This window comes from Hyperolius riggenbachi, chromosome 1 (genome assembly GCF_040937935.1).
Source record: "Hyperolius riggenbachi isolate aHypRig1 chromosome 1, aHypRig1.pri, whole genome shotgun sequence".
Lineage (NCBI taxonomy): Eukaryota > Metazoa > Chordata > Amphibia > Anura > Hyperoliidae > Hyperolius > Hyperolius riggenbachi.
In genome coordinates this window covers 269,879,583-269,896,344 of record NC_090646.1, presented here as the reverse complement: position 1 = coordinate 269,896,344, position 16,762 = coordinate 269,879,583, and the positions used below count along the sequence as shown (strand labels likewise).

The following is a 16,762-nucleotide window of genomic DNA, read 5'->3' as shown; positions in this document are numbered from 1 at the left end:
GCATTTTTTGGGTTGCGGAGGCGTTTCTGCCTCCAATGTAAAGTATAGGAAAAACGCAAACCGCTCTGAAAAACTGCAGTTCAGAGCGGATTTGCAGGAGTTTTTATTACAGAAGCTGTTCAGTAACAGCTTTACTTTAACAATATATGAAATCTACTACACCTAAAACGCTTCCCAAAACCGCAAAATGCTAGCTGAAACGCTACAGAAAAATAAAAAAAAAAAGCGTTTCAAAATCTATATAATAGCATTTTGCGGATCTGCTAGCGTTTTTTGGTGTGCACCGGGCCTATTGCAGGATTGTACAGGGCCTATGGCTAAAAGTATTAAAAGTGGAACAGCAGGACAGCCAGGCAATGTGCATCGTTTAAAAGGAAATAAATATGGCCGCTAGGCCTGAACGATTTTAGGAAAAGATTGAATCGCACGATTTCTGTCAGAAATTGCTATTTCGATTCGATTCACGATTTTCTTAAAATAAAGCTTTCGTACTAAATTCACAATGCACACCATGTACTTCGGCCAGTTATCACGCCTGAAACAAACCATTTTAGGATTAATCAGAGTCTGCTCATTCAGCTCCTTTATCAAATGCACAGTGTCCAGCAGGCCAGGCCAGCACACAACAGCTTAGCACAGATCAGTGAGATCACCATGCTGTTTGCCTCAATCAGAATTCTGCTGTGCAAAGGAGGCGGAGCTGTGATAATACCATTTCCAAGCCTAAAGATTTGATTACTGGCCATACTTTTTTTTTTTTTTTTGAGTTACAGGCCCAGCTGGAGTGAGCGTGAGTGCTGATGACAGGTGCACTGGAGGGAAATCAAGTGAGACCCTGCGGGCCGAGTCTGCCGCTCGCCCAGCTGATTACGCGCTGGGAGCACTGTTGGAGGCAGAGGGAAATGAGCGAGAGCCTGCAGGTGAAGTCTGTCGTGCGGCGCCCGCTCACCTCATGACACGCTAGGTGGAGTCTGTCGTGCGGCGCCCGCCCACCTCATGACACGCTAGGTGGAGTCTCTCGTGGCGCCCGCCCACCTCATGACACGCTAGGCAGAGTAGGAGGGCAAGAAGAGAGCCAATGATGTAGGAGGAGGAGGAAGCGGCGCACAGCGGGAGAAAGAACGGAGTGATAGTGAGCCACCACTGGGAACAAGAGCCAATGAGCCGCTGCTACTTGACCATAGAGCGGCAAGTTGGAATGCACAGCGGGAGGGCGCGGGATATCGGAAAAATCGATGCTCTGACGATCACGGAATCGCCGTTTCCGTGATCGTGATTTCGATGCAAAAACGATAAATCGTTCAGGCCTAATGGCCGCCTCCACAACCCTCTCACTTCAGGTGTCCTTTAAACAATGTGGTTAGTGGAAGGGACGCCTTGGAAGCAGTACACCAGGTATGTATGACCTGTACACTTTGCCGGTGCTCAGTCTCGACCGGATTGCCCAAGCGGTCGCTGGTTCACCATAAACAAACAAAAAAGAGACGGCACACAATTGGATGCAAAAAAACTGTTGCTGTGTATTATGGAGCAAAGCACTGCATTACATGTAATGGACTTCCATCCTTCCTCAGATGCATAACAGCGATTTAATAGAAACCAACATCATATATAACAAACCGTCCAGTTGGACACCACCCCACTTCCTGTTTGCCCCGCCCAACATACAATTAACTCTTGAATGTCCATCACCTAAAGTCCATAAATAATATGTTTTAATGTTCATAACGGTCGATTGGCACTCCTTCTGTATGAACATTAAAACGTGTTATTTATGCACTTTAGGTGATGGACATTCACTGCCACAACACCAATAACCACATCAGAGGCAAAAAATAGAACCTGGGCCAGCAGCATCAAATTCATCAGCTTTCTTCATCTATGCTCCAGAACAGCCTATTTTTACACATTTTTTTTGGGGGGGGGGGGGGGGGGGTTGTACTCCATTCTGCTGAATATTTAATCTGAAATACCCAAATTCATGATTGATCTGGATGAGCAATAATTATGTGGGAAAAGACACATATATAAACACATTACTGAATATAACTAGGCACATGACTACTTCACTGCATTTGCCAAAGATAAAACTCATGACAGAATTCTTAGCCTGAGGAAATATCACATATGGTGTCCTCATTTTCTCCTAAAGAAAAAAAATCCTATTTCTGGCTGGATCAGAAGTCATTAACGTTATTTTATACATAGCCGGTTTCTATTGCCGATGCTAGGGAGAATGAGGATTTGATTATAAAGTTATAATATAGAAAGTTTACAAAATTCTTCTAAACAGTAAGTTAAATACAAGAGCAATGAGAAAAGGTGGAGTTCAGGGTGATTGGTAAATGATAAAAGCCTCCCCTTGCTACACAGGAAGAGCAGTGGACGAAAGCAAAAACTGGCCCAGACTTTTTGTAAGTACGCATATTTATCACAAATTGCAACAATTATTAAAGCAAACCTGTGACTCCTATAAACAAAAAAACAAACAAAAAAAGAGTGCAGTTTGAAGGAACCCTCCTCTTCTTCGTAGCCACGGCTGCCCAGTAGCACTGAGCCACAAGCCACGTATAAGTGGCTTTGTGTTATTGCCCAGGCTGTGATTGTGCCTGTGCAGTGTGGCCACATTCGTACCGGGGAGCAGCAGTGAGTCAGGATAGCGAGGGTAGGTGGGGGGAGAGTAGATTACTGTTGGGTAGGGTTAATGTGAGCATTAGGTTAGGAATAGCCATATAATAATATTACCAATATTCTACTGCTTCATCCAGCGCCCAAATTACTCGTGCCTCTATAAGAGGTATGCATAGCAGGCTACTGGATTCAGACTGACGAAGCTGAAAGATGGACAATCCCATTTCTCTGGCTGGAGTAACACCGGTATTTTCACTGTGAAATCCAGTAGCCCAAGATATTATGAAACTTATTTAATCAAATCCTGTATCAATCAATAACAGTCAATGAAAACAGAAGGTAATAAATTGCTATTAAGCTGCATAAAAATTGCAACTAAATCTGCATTACGTTGGGAAAATTTGCATCTCATTGATCGTCTCTGCTGATTAATATGCTATGGTAAGAGTACTTTTACATGCACTTGTCCCTGCATCTGTGGAAAAAGTATATAGGAAACCCATACATGTAAAGAGGAATATGAGCTTTACAACATACACCATTCAACCATTTTTTCAGCACGTTCTTCCTATACAGCAACCACTCAGCAAGGCAGAAGAGGGGCTTTACATTAGATCATGTTCACAACACATTTTATATGTTGCAGCATCACACCACCTTTGGCGTAAATAGTGCTCTGTTAGTAAAGGAGAGCCCTGTGCAACAGTGAGGAAGTGGTCAGCGTTAATGGGTTCTTTAGCATAGCAAAGAGCTGTTTTGTGACGTTTTGTGTAGCGATCATTACCAGCTGGAAGTTCATCTAAAAACAACACACTGAAGTTCACGGACTGTAAATATCGCAGCTCTTCATAAGTAGGCCTCGTTCACATCAGGGCCGTTTCTGTGCGCTTTTTACAGCGCATTGCGCTGTGCGTTCTGCAAGGTATCAATTTTGCCATGTAATTAAATGTGCCTGGTTCACATATATGCGTAGCGTTGAGCTGCGTTACAAAAGGGTAGTGTTGCATGCATTTCTGTGCGTTGAGCTGTAAAGCGCACATCAATGTAAGTGAATGGGTGCGCTTTTTATAGTGCATAGAAGCACATGCGTTTTTTTTACCCCGAATTGAAAAAAAAAATTCATATGAAAACAAAAGCTTTATTGACAACTGCTACAATAAGCAAAACATGCTTTTAAAAAAAGTGCACCGCAGCGCACTAAAGTGCACACAAACGCAATGCGTTATTACACGTTTCTCAATGCACCCAATGAGAACGAGGCCTAAAGCTTCCAAAAGACTTTCTACCATAAGTAAGGGCCCGTTTCCACTATCATGCGTTTCCTGCATGCAGATTCGCACAGCCAATAAAAGCGGATGGGCCTGTTTCCACTTGTCAGTTTTCCTGAGCGTTTTTCTGTGCAGGATTTTTCTGCACGGCAGAACCCTCAGAATTCGCTTGCGTGTGGAATGCATGCGAATCGCCGCTAATGTATTTGATAGGGAAATCGCCTGCGGCTTTGGTATGCGAATTTTCATGCGAATTTGCATGGAAATCAATGGAAAAGCGCATACACCCGCATGCAAAATTCACATCCGCATGCGAATTTTTACCACGGCGATTCGCACCGCACAAGTGGAAACTGGCCCTAAAAAGGAAGAAGTGCCAACAAACTGCATTCATATTAAATACAACAAAATGCATTGAGGCCCCATTCACACTGGAGCGTTTTGCTGTGATTTTGGCAAACCGCTCAAACGCTAGCGCTTTTTAAAAGCGCGAGCGTAATGAAACCCTATGGGCCCGTTCTTACTTGGGCGATTTGCGCTAATCGCCCAAAAATTTTCAGGATATTTCCCGGCATTCACGTTTCAGTGCTATAGAAGCGCTAAACGTGATCGTGGCAAAATCGCTAGTGTTCAGTGATTTTTCCGTGTGAAATTGCGGAAAAATCACTCCTGCAAAACGCCGGCAAAAATCGCCGCTGTTTTGCATTTTGTAAGTGTGAATGCGGCCTTACAATACCAAAATTGTACAAAAATACAGAGAAGCACGTTCCAATACATAGTTCATAACATCCAAAGGAAAGCTGACCATTTAAAGGGGTTCTGTGGATCAGGAATCATATATTTCGCCAAGCATGACTGAGGGTGCGTTTCCACTAACGCGAATTCGCATGCGTTCCCCGCATGCAAATTCGCATAACCAATAAAAGTGAATGAGCCTGTGTCCACTTGTCAGGAAAACGGAGCGTTTTCTTGTGCAGGAAAAATCTGCTCAGCAGAGCCATCCGAATTCGGACACCGCACACACGCATGCGATTCGCATACAATTTAATAGGGAATTCGCATGGTGGTTTTTCATGCGAATTTTCATGCGAATTCGCATACGATTTCGCATGGAATCAATGAAAAAGCACACAGGCACTGACATGGTTAATTTTCGCACACAGCGTCATCCATGCGAAATCGTATGCGAATTGGCGGTAAAATTTGCATACAACCGCATGCGATTTCGCTCCTGCATGCGAATTCGCCCGCTGAGAATCCGCGGCGATTTTCCACCGCACTAGTGGACATGCACCCTGAGTCATGCCCAGAATTGGGTTTGGAACAGTACATATAGCTCAAGAAGAAGACGACAAGGATAGATTGCATAGAACCGCAGGAGCAGAAGTTTACAATTATACACAACAGGAGCAGCAGTTTACATTATGCATTACAATTTACATTTAAGTTATGCATACTGGAGCAGCAGTTTACAATATACATAACAGTTCCAAAAGTCAAAGGAATGGCCAATCTGTCAATTACTTTTATTGCGCTGATGGGAGTAAGTGAAAGGAATTTAGAAGGCGGACGGCCAAAGGAAAGGGTTTTAAAAACAAAAACTGACACTTGGGGCTTCTACCGGCACCCTGCAGCTGTCATGTCCCGCGCTGTCCTCCTACGATCCTCCATTCCCTGCACAGTATGCTCCCGGAGACGGGAGCGAGGACGCGCGTGGCCGCACAGGTGCAGTTGTATTCGTCTAGTTAGACGAATAATTGGAACGTGACCGGCGGCGGGGAACAGAGGATTGTAGGAGGACGGCGCAGGAAATGACAGCTGCAGGGGGCCGGTAGAAGCCCCAGGTAAGTGTCAGTTTTTGTTTTTAAAACCCATCCACAGAACCCCTTTAATAGAGGGTGTGTTCCATGGCATTAGCAGTGACATACTGGTTAAAGAGAACCAGAGACGAAGCACCCTCATGTATTTTATTACATTTATCAGTGGGAACATGACAGTAAACACCTACCCTGCTTTTAGTTTTAAGGTAGCCATACACTGGTCGATTTGCCATCAGATTCGACCAACAGACTGATCCCTATCTGATCGAATCTGATCAGAGAGGGATCGTATGGCTACCTTTACTGCAAACAGATTGTGAACCGATTTCAGCCTGAAACCGATCACAATCTGTTGTGGTGGTGCTGCCGCCTCTCCCCCCGCCCGCATACATTACCTGCTCCGCTGGTGCGACTGCCCCCGGTCACCGCTCTTCTTCTCCGTCTCCGCTCTGGTCTCCGGCATGCTTCCCTTCTTCCTGTCTGGGGGAAGTTTAAACAGTAGAGCGCCCTCTACTGTTTAAACTTCCTGCCGGGACAGGAAGAAGGGAAGCATGCCGGAGACCAGAGAAGAGCGGAGACCCAGGAGTCGCGCCGGCGGAGCAGGTAATGTATGCGGCTCTATTGCGTCGGTCGTCGGGCACTCGAACGCCGCTAGCGATGCGCTCTTTACCCGCGGGCGATCGACGGTTATTTTCCGCACGGCGCGATCGACAGGATCGGACGGAATGGATCGAAATTCGGCGTGTAGCGTGAACGATTGGCAGCAGATTCGATCCCAGTGATCGAATCTGCTGTCGAAACGGGCGCAAATCGGGCCAGTGTATGGCCACCTTTATTCTTCTCAGTCGAATCTATCTGTTATCAACTGTGATAACAATCCACGGACTATTCAGTCGAGGTTTCACCTGGAATCATTATAGCTGAGTCACTCTTCTGTGGAGTCTTTTCAAGCCCAAGCCTTCCCCCACCTGGCTCAAATTTCAGGCTTTACATACTGAGAGCTGTGATGATATGGGAGGGGCTGCTGCTGCAGAAAAAAATCTCTGTCTAACAGACAAGTGTGGCTGTGTGATCTGTGTGCTCTGTCTGTGCAGCCAGTCATCATTATTATCTACTGTATGCAGTTTCATTACTATGAGAGACACTTCCTACAGGCAGCCACAAAGCATACCAGAATATGAAGTTGAAAGCACACAGATGAAAGCCTACAGCAGCCCTGCTTGTCTATAGTCTCATATAGCCTAGACAGCACATCCAGAACACCTCATAACCTGGAAGCAGAAGGAATATGAGCCGGCGGCCATATTGGATATTTCCTGGAGCAATAATGGATAAAAAGCACTCAAAAAGGCACACCAGAGTGGCGAAATTATCGGGTAGAGTATTTATTCTTTACAAGCTATCAACTGATATGTTTATTTTGTGTGAATCGTTCATCTCTGGTTCCCTTTAAGCCGTAAAACACTTCCTGTCACTGATATAAAAAAAGCACCAAAATGCACAAGGAAAAAGGTTTACACGTGCAGATCCTTCATTACTACATGTATGGGAGATAAATATCAGTAGGAGCTCCGAATTGGATTCCTGTAAAATGAAAAACTGAATGGTCAGTAAGGCCTTAAAGGGAACCCAAGGTAAGGCCTGGTGCACACCAAAAACCGCTAGCAGATCCGCAAAATGCTAGCAGATTTTGAAATGCTTTTTCTTCTTTTTCTGTAGCGTTTCAGCTAGCATTTTGCGGTTTTGTGAAGCGTTTTTGGTGTAGTAGATTTCAGATATTGTTACAGTAAAGCTGTTACTGAACAGCTTCTGTAAACAAAAACGCCTGCAAAACCGCTCTGAACTGCCGTTTTTCAGAGCGGTTTGCGTTTTTCCTATAGTTAACATTGAGGCAGAAACGCATCCACAATCCAAAAAATGCCTCACCCCGGGAGTATGCATTTCTGCAAAACGCCTCCCGCTCTGGTGTGAACCACCCCATTGAGGTACATTGACCAAGCGGATCCGCAGCCGCAAGCGGCTGCAGAAACGCTAAAAAAGCCGCTCTGGTGTGCACCAGCCCTAAGAGTAACATGGAGGCTGACCTATTTAGTTCCATTTAAACAAAGCAAATTGCCCCCCCCCGTCTATACTTTGAGCCGTAGACCCTGAACAAACATGCAGATAAGATGCTCTGACTCAAATCTGACTGGATTAGTCAAATGCTTGTTTCAGGGTTAAGACTCAGAAACTGCTAATGGCAAACTGAATTGTAATAGTTTGTGATTATCATCAGAATTGCGAGGATGACAGACAGCGTGGACAGCCGCAGGTACAGTTTAACTGCACGGCTGTGAATGTGCATACAAAATGAATGGGCGGCACCACAAGGCTGATTCCCACATTTCATGCTGAAATCGATATGGAAATTGGCTTGTGGTTTACGGTGGCCAACAGAACTCTCTTCAATCAGAGAGAAATCAGTCTCTTGGTCGATCCGCTGCCAAAATTGTTAGATGTATGAGTACCTTTAGCTGAGACAAACCCTTTTCTCTGAGACAGTAAACAAAGCTGTATAAACTAAACATTTGATTGCTTTGTGGAACAGTCTGCAGGCAACCATACTGTGCTATGCAGATGGGAGGAGGAAAAGCTGCAGGGACAAAGAACTTGAACTACAAATTCTCTTGAAGCTAATTGCTCATCACCAATGCCCAGACCAGGAATGTCAAACTCAATCATATAAAGGTGCCACAATCTAAAACATTTTCTAAGCTGTGGGCTAAATTGTTTAAGATTTAACATTTGAGTCTCAAATTATTGGCGTCACCATAGCGACCGTAGAGTGTTCCGCTCCTCCCCCTTCTGCAGATTAGCACAGTGAAGCAGTTTAATTTACCTGCTCCACTGCTTCAAGCCTCCTCTGATCTCACAAACTGCCACACCTCTGGCTCCTGATGGTTTTGGCTACCTCTGGCTCCTGATGTATGTCGGGAGAAGGAGGATTGCCAGAAAGAACAGAAGAGACAGGGTGCATCACTGGAGCAGTTAAATATTACACTGCTCTGCTGCACTTCTCTGAAACGTGAGAAAAGGGTATTGGCCTCGATTCATAAAAGTGCCTGCGAGCGGGGAAAGTCGAGCGGGGAAACACCGCTGTCGGTATTTCCGCCTTCAGGGAGGTAATTCATAAAAATGTTGCCTGTTGTGACAGGCGTGCGGAGATACTCCGCTGTAGGCAGGCGTTAGGCTGTCCTACGCATGCGGAAACAGGAGAAGCAGGCGGAATCCCTCCGTGCGGTGTTCTCTCTGCAGCTGCTTGGGAGGTCTGTCCCATTCACTGCAACGGATTCCGCACGCTTCTCGCCACATCAGAGGTAGCGGTAATACCCGTCCGCATACCGCTACCTCTAATCTTTATGAATTGACATTTGTTACTTTTGCTGTGATAATCACCGCGCAAGGCGGTGATTGATCACTCTGCTTGTGGATGTCGGCTTTTCATGCGGAAAAAGCCTTTATGAATACATATTTTGCTGTGTGGTCGGTAAAGCGAGCGGCTTTCTGCATTTCCTCATGCGGAAATGCTTTATGAATCGAGGCCATTGTGGGAAGGAGGGGGTTTGTACACCAGGAAGGGGCCCCATGCTAATTTCACTGGAGAGGTCCCGTAGGTTGTTGCTGCACCCAGGCTCAAACTGACAATGTTTCAGACATTCTGTGTAACCAGTGTGCTCCTCGATGGGAAGGCAGTATGCTGCTGTTTTACTGCTTACAATGATGCACATTGAAGCTATGGAGGGCCACATAATATAGCACGGAAGGCTGCATTCGGCCCACGGGCCTTATGTTTGACACCTGTGGGATAGAGAGTCACAGGACATACTTGTAGATGCATTTGAGACTGATGGCCAAAACAATCACAAACCATATTTTTTGTCAGCAATCAGGAATACAAACTAATAGCAATCAGAACAATCACTGAATATAAACAAGTGTATAGAAGGAAAGTGCTTAACAGTATACCTGGTCCATTGGCCACAGATGTGACTACAGTGTGCTTACTATTCAGCAGAGTAGGTCAATCAAGTGTGACCATGCGCTACCAAAAATAGGAAAACAGTCGCTGCCTACTTTTCCCCGAGTTTGTATATTATAATAGAAACCATTCATCTATGTGAGGTGATGGGACTTTGTACTCAACAGGAAGAACGTGACCAATTTTGAGACCACAATTCTGGCAGCAGGAAATATACAGGCATTAGAGGTCTTCACAGCCCCCAACTCCAGTACCATATCCCCAAACTGTTAGTTCTTGCAAGGAACGTCTCTGTTTGCCAGTCCTCAATAGTTAGGCATCTGCTGCGCTCGCCTCTTGATCCCAAATCCACTTGTTAAATATACTAATGCATTACCACTGGCTTTTCACCAGCACCACTAGAATAAATCCACTCGTGCTTTGGTGTGCCACTCTGTTTAAAGGGAACCTGTGGTGAGTGTGATACCCATTTCCTTTTAAAGGGAACCTGAAGATAGTAAAAAAAGAATGAAAAAAAAAATCCACTTACCTGGGGCTTCTGCCAGTCCCCTGCAGCCGCCCTCAATGATCCTCCAGTCCCCTGCAGTGGCTCAGTTTTGCTTTCTTCAGTTGCCGTGTGCAGTAGAGATTTTCTCGTACTGTGGCTGGGAAGCGCGAGTGAGGATGCGCGCAGTGGCCATCTACTTGCAAGTTGGCGATACAGAAACTGCGCCGCGGCAGGAGACCGGAGGATCGTGAAGGACTAGTGCAGACACAGGGTGGCTTCAATGGGCTGGCAGAAGCCCCAGTTATGTGAAACTTTTTTTTTTTTTACACTATCTTAAAGAGACTCTGTAACAAATTGTTTATCTTTATTTCTTCTATGCTATAAGTTCCTATGCCTTTTCTAATGTGGTCTGGCTTACTGCAGCTTTTCCTAATTGCACAGTAGCTGTGTTATCTCTGTTATATGATCTAATCTTCTCTCTATAGTCGGCACAGTCAGGCTGAGGCAGTCAGACTGGAATGTGCAGGGCTGCTTGTGATTAGCTAGAAGCTGTACACACCCCCTGCAGGCTCTGTGTGACTAACACACTCTGCTTAGCTGAGCCTATTAGAAGCTGGTTAGTTTGTTTGTAAACACTGCCTAAAACTGGCAATTACAAGCCAGGTTTGCAGCAGAGAATGGCAGAAACAGCACAGAGGGGACCAGGAGCACATAATGAATAGAATGGTATGCTTTTTATTGTAAGAATTTCAGAGTACAGATTCTCTTTAAGGTTCGCTACAATGAAAGATGACTGTCTGACCCCCTGATCCTGTGTCTTTAATACTTTTAGCCATGGCCCCTAAACAAGCATGCAGATCAGCTTCTCTGACTCGTCTGAGTCACAACCCTGAAATAAGCATGTGGCTAATCCAAATCAGACACTTCTAATGCCAGAAGAACAACAGGAGTGCCAGAGAACTGGCACTGTTTACAAGAAAATAAATGTGATGGTATTTTCCCCAAAAAAAAAAAAAAAAAAAAAAAAATCGATTGTAAGTGTATGGTATATTGGTTTGAGTTTTCTGATTATTCGATCTAGCGCAAAAATGTATCAGATTTCTCTTGAACAAAAAAACAAAACAAAAACAAACTAAAACGGAATCATATATGGCCACCCTAAAGAGACCAAACAGGCCTTTTAGTAACAAAGCACTGCAAAAGTATATAACGTTTGTCTTCTTTAAACAGATAGGTATTTTAGTCAGTTAGTCAGCTTTAAAAGTGTACCTGAGTCAAAACTTGAGTACAAAATCAGATATTTACATTAGGGAGAGGGAACCCCCTGGATCCTAATGAGGCTTTCCTGACTGTCACCAAGCTGGACCTCCAAAGGTTACCAACAATGGCTCGCCTGTAATCTAACCAGGGGCCACGCTCCTCTTCAAGCACGAGCGCGGCCGTACTGCGCATGCATGAGTATGGGTGTGCCTGCGCAGTAAGCAGGTGTTCATGCACAAACAGCTCCATTTTAATGTGCAGGTATGGCCAAGCCAGAAGATAAGCGTGGCCCTGATCAGCTGGACGGTTCACAAGTGGCAACAGGGGACCAGAGGATAGAGAGGAAGTTGTATTAGGATCCAGAGGCTTCCCCCTCCTTAGGTACCCATTTATTAACAAATTTTGGCCTCGAGTTCCCTTTAAAAGGGAACCTGAATTGAGAGGAATATGGAGGTGGCCATATTTGTTTCCCTTTAAAGCAGACCTAAGCTCTAGTACAGGAGACATGGAGAACCCAGAGAAACTTACTCTGCGTGTGTTTATAGAGAACATCCTAATTCTCCTTTCTCAGCAAGTAATAAGCAACTGTAATTTGAGCTGTCTGCCGACTGACGAATTCTGAGAGAATATCGAGACACAGAAAGTTAACCTCTTCTGTGTTCCCAGGATACCAGGAAGTAAGGGGCGTTCGAAGATGTAACATGTAAAATGTTGTATATGCTCCTAAAATCCAGACACTGATCCAGAACCACCGGTTTACAATCTCCAGTTACAATGGACTGTACTCCAGCAGTCATACAGCAAGATTGTACATTAATAACAAATCTTTGCATAAAACAGTGTGAAATTATGAGTGTAACACATGCAAATACTATCAAAAAACGAATGCGGCTCAGTCTGTGTTGTCTGTCACTATTTTTTTTTTTTTTTTATAGCATAGAGCTGGGAAATGATAGAATATCACTTCCTGTCCCAAACAGGATATTCTTCCTGTCACAAACAGGATATTAACAGAAAAAAAAAAAAAACTCTACTAAAGAGGGAAATTCTGACATTGGACCCCTGTCCCTGAAAGTACATGTCCCTATTAGCAGCGGAATACCCAACTCCTATTCTCGTGAGCTATACAATTCTGCAATACACCTTTAATTCTGTCTCAGTGCTAACTCTCAGAAGCAGATACTAAAGGAATACTCCTCTCTGGGAACACAGACGGCAATATAAATCTAAAGCTATGTACACACACTAATTGACCGAAATGGCTTATAACAACTGTCTCAACCGACAATAGTTTGTATACAGAGCTCCCAACCCTCCCTGATTATTATTATTATTATTAATTAAATTTATAAAGCACCAACATATTACACAGCGCTGAACATTAATTTAGGTTACAGACAATATTTAGGGGTGACATACAGCAATATGACAATACAGGAATACAAGAATACAAGAAAACCAGAACACACACCATAGTATGAGTACCAGGTAATGCTTAGTCAGTCACTGGATGGAGCATGGAAATTAGGCAAGTTAGGTTCACTCCGATGCATAGCATGGGTTCACAGTAATAGAGGTGCAAGATCAGGTAGGACACAAAAGGAGGAGGAGGATCCTGCCCAAAGGCTTACAATCTAGAGGGAGAGGTAAGGACACGAGTGGTAGGGGACCAGAGTTCAGCTGTAGGTTTAGAGCACTTGTGAGGGGTGGTAGGCCAGAGGGAAAAGGTGAGTTTTGAGGGCTTTCTTGAAGATGTTGAAGGAGGGGGCTGCCCTAATGGGTGGAGGTAGGGAGTTCGATAGTGTCAGAGCAGCTCTTCAGAAGTCCTGAAGGCGTGCATGGGACTGGGTGATGCGGGGGGCGGTTAGGCGAAGTTCATTGGAAGAGCGGAGTGAGCAGCTAAGTGTGTACCTCTGAGTAAGTTCGAAAATGTAGGTTGGACAGGTTTTGTGGACAGATTTGTAGTTCAGACACAGTATCTTTAATTTGATTCTGGACTGGATAGGAAGCCTGATGTCAAAAACCCAGCATACCGGATCATCTCGGCCAAATGCTGCCATTGTTGTTCGTCCTCATCACCCCTCTCGCTGCATTGTGTGTGTGAGTGAGTGAGTGAGTGAGTGAGAGAGTGTGTATTTAGTCTTGTCGCTAACTGTCCCTTAGAGGAGCTCACCATCTAGTCCCCACCATAGTTAGATGTCTATATCGTGTGTATGTAGTATAGTCTAGGGTCAATTTAGGGGAAAGCCAATTAACTTATCTGAATGTTTTTGGGATGTGGGAGGAAACCAGAGTGTCCGGAGGAAACCCACACAGACACAGGGAAATATACAAACTCCTTGCAAATGTTGACCTGATTGGGATTCGAACTGGGGACCCAGCTCTGCAAGGCGAGAACGCTAACCACTACGCCAATAACTGTCAGATCCTGTCAGTTGGACAAGAAATTGCATTGTGTGTACCCGGCATGATGTCCAACCAATTATACTGTGTTGTGCGTGGCTTAGGGAGCCCTTTCAGGAATCCCCCCCTTGAAAATCCTGGGTTTGCCCCTGCGTCTCTACAGCATTGGGCACTGAACCGTTGTACAAGGGATCGATTTTGATAAGAGGCTATAGCAATTCTCCACAAAGTCCAAAACTATTGAAATAAAAATTGTAGAATTCCATAATTCCTAGCAACTAGTCATTCATGGTTGAGGCCAGATTCTTCCACCACTAGACCCTTATCTTCCAAGGTAATTGTAATTAGCTATGGCAAAAATCTAGCATAGCTACAAGTATCCCATGACAGAGTTAATGATGCCATAGGTGGGATAACTTACAAACAACCACTATTGTTACTCTATTGTCTCTGCAATGCGGCCTCTCCTATCTATTCTGCCCACAGAACAGCAGCATGCCTGTACAGCGATCCAGGGCTGTGGAGTCGGTACAGAAATAATCCGACTCCAACTCCTCAGTTTATGATACCACGACTGACTTTAGGTACCCAAAAATTACTCCAACTTTGGTTCCTCCACTCCACAGCCCTGTAGCAATCATTCGTTTTGTCATCGCCCAAAATGATCATTAAGATAATCTTTAGACAACACTTTTTATTGAGTATCTGTACAGCACTATATTGCAATCTGCACATCACATATTTGCACTGATGTACTGAAGAAGTCCATTGGAGTATTTACTACAAAGTTTTGCAAAACACTGATAAAAGTATAATGAAGACTCTGCATTAGCACACAGTAAACCCACACAGCACAGATAGCCAGACTGTGTTGAGAGAGGAAATGATAACTGTTTGTCCAAGAACTGGATGAGGGGGGAAACAGAGTGGGATGGGGTGAGGCCTCTCCATCCGGCCATAGCAGCCAACAAAGAGATGCCTTGAGATCTTATATTGTAACCCCTAACACCTCCTCTGGCTGTAACACTAGAAGCATGCGAGCGGGTTAACACAAGCTAAAAAAGAACAAGAGCCCCTTGGTGTCTTAGCTGATTATTATACGAAGTCCTACAGCAAAATCCAAAGTAACAGATATTGACTGAAGAATCCAAGACAGAACCACACCCTCATATCTAAATTGTGTTGGATTCTGCTTGCTTTGTATGGAAAATATGCAAAGTAGACAGTACCTAATGAAATTATTGGTCAGAACATACTATGTGGCCTGGGGGGAAAAAAACACATATTGCCACCAGATTTTTGTTGTCGTTTTTATTACCTGATTATTTTTCATGTGTTAACTGAATTTAACAACTGTTTAACTGCCTCACACAAACTAAGTACAAGAGTAAGCCCATTCCACTTACACTGAAAAACAGTTATTATGCAGAGTGCTGGATTGTATTCTTGCCACTGAAAACAACAACCAACCACTTTTGTTATTATCCATAAAAATAATAAATAATAACAACTTCCCTGTAGTTTTAACTATCTACAAGAACCAGAACCACTGGGGGCTGAACTGAAACTTTGCACATGGCTATTAAGTTCTCATTAGCTTTCTGAATCTGATTATCCCTTTGCAAACTTCAGATTTTCAGATTGCTCCTGCAATTTAGCATTTTTTTATACACAAAAAAATTGACAAGCAGAATTTAAGATTACATCTCTAGACAGATATCAAGATTGATTCATTGGCAGCAAATCAACACTTCAGAACACCGTTCTTTCAAAATGAAAATTCATTCAATCGGGGAAGTGACTAGATTGCTAGCTCCTGGACCCAGGCCTGTGACAAGCTGGTGTCCAAGCTGTATCCAATGCTGCTTCTCTCATAACATTTTTCCTCACCCACACATAAATCCTACGCAGAAAGAGAGGGGGGAAAAAATCAGTGTAAATCAAGCTGACTGCTGGCAGCCTCTCATGGCAAGAGAGACATGAGCTATGCTAAAAATACATGGATGTTATTGTACGGATCTGTGGCAAAGCGAAGTCCACAGGCACATAGCAGTCCTGCTTGGAGCGAGCTGCACTGCTCCTGGCCGATAGCTCCCTATAGCTTCTCTTGCAATCATGGATCCGCTAACTGCATTATATAACCACCTCCTACGCTTTTTTTTCCTTTTAAAAGAAGACTTGATGATCCCCAGATCCTAGCGGTTTCCAGCCATGGATGAAGCGGGGAAGGCGCAGATGAGGCATCACTGCGTTGCGGCGGGACAAAGACTGCGATCTCTCGGCACACAAGCCTCCTGCTTCATCATCTGTTGCCAGATAATGATGCTGGTGGGGATCTCACGCACACGAGGTCTGATACAATGAAGCTAGCACGATGGTCATACTGTATAGAATGATGCACACTGCATGCAAATGCCAGGAAGAAGCGCCACTTACAGTTTGCCTGCCCACTGCTACTGCCATGCCGCTATGCTCCGGGTGTGAGTGTGGAAGAATGCAGAGCGAGCATGCGAGGTCCCAGATGCTACACACAGTCACACAGCCAGTCACTGCTGCTCAGTCTGCTCTGGAGGAACATGGCCACCACGGGGGAGGCTCCCTGCAACTCAGGAAAGGGGGGGTGGGGATTCACACACAAGAAAGTACCCAGCGCCTCAACAACTCTCTGCTCCCTCCAGCTACATTAATGTCCCTTTTCCCACATCAGTTCCGGATGTTCTAGTGATATATCATGATAGATGGATTCTTGTAAAGGCATTCGGCTGCATGCTCGACCCCCTCATTAGACGATGGTATAGGCCGAGTGCCTGGAGAATAGTTTTGAGTGTGTTTGTTTTGTGTAGTATATGTAGCGCGTATCTTTTTGCTGTTTCGG

General features: G+C 44.6%; 1 protein-coding gene across 9 annotated transcripts in view; it reads right to left on the bottom strand.

Annotated features, from left to right (window-relative positions):
• SEPTIN11 (septin 11) overlaps positions 1-16,481 on the bottom strand; it is a 146,320-nt gene extending 129,839 nt beyond the window's left edge. For all 9 annotated transcript variants that reach the window (XR_011020341.1, XM_068233549.1, XM_068233552.1 and 6 more), the window contains exon 1: positions 16,324-16,481. Coding sequence is in view for 8 of the 9 variants with exons in the window: in XM_068233549.1 (XP_068089650.1) it covers positions 16,324-16,350 (27 nt within the window). In the remaining variant the exon portion in view is untranslated. The remainder of the gene's footprint in view (positions 1-16,323) is intronic.
• Positions 16,482-16,762: the final 281 nt, after the last annotated feature.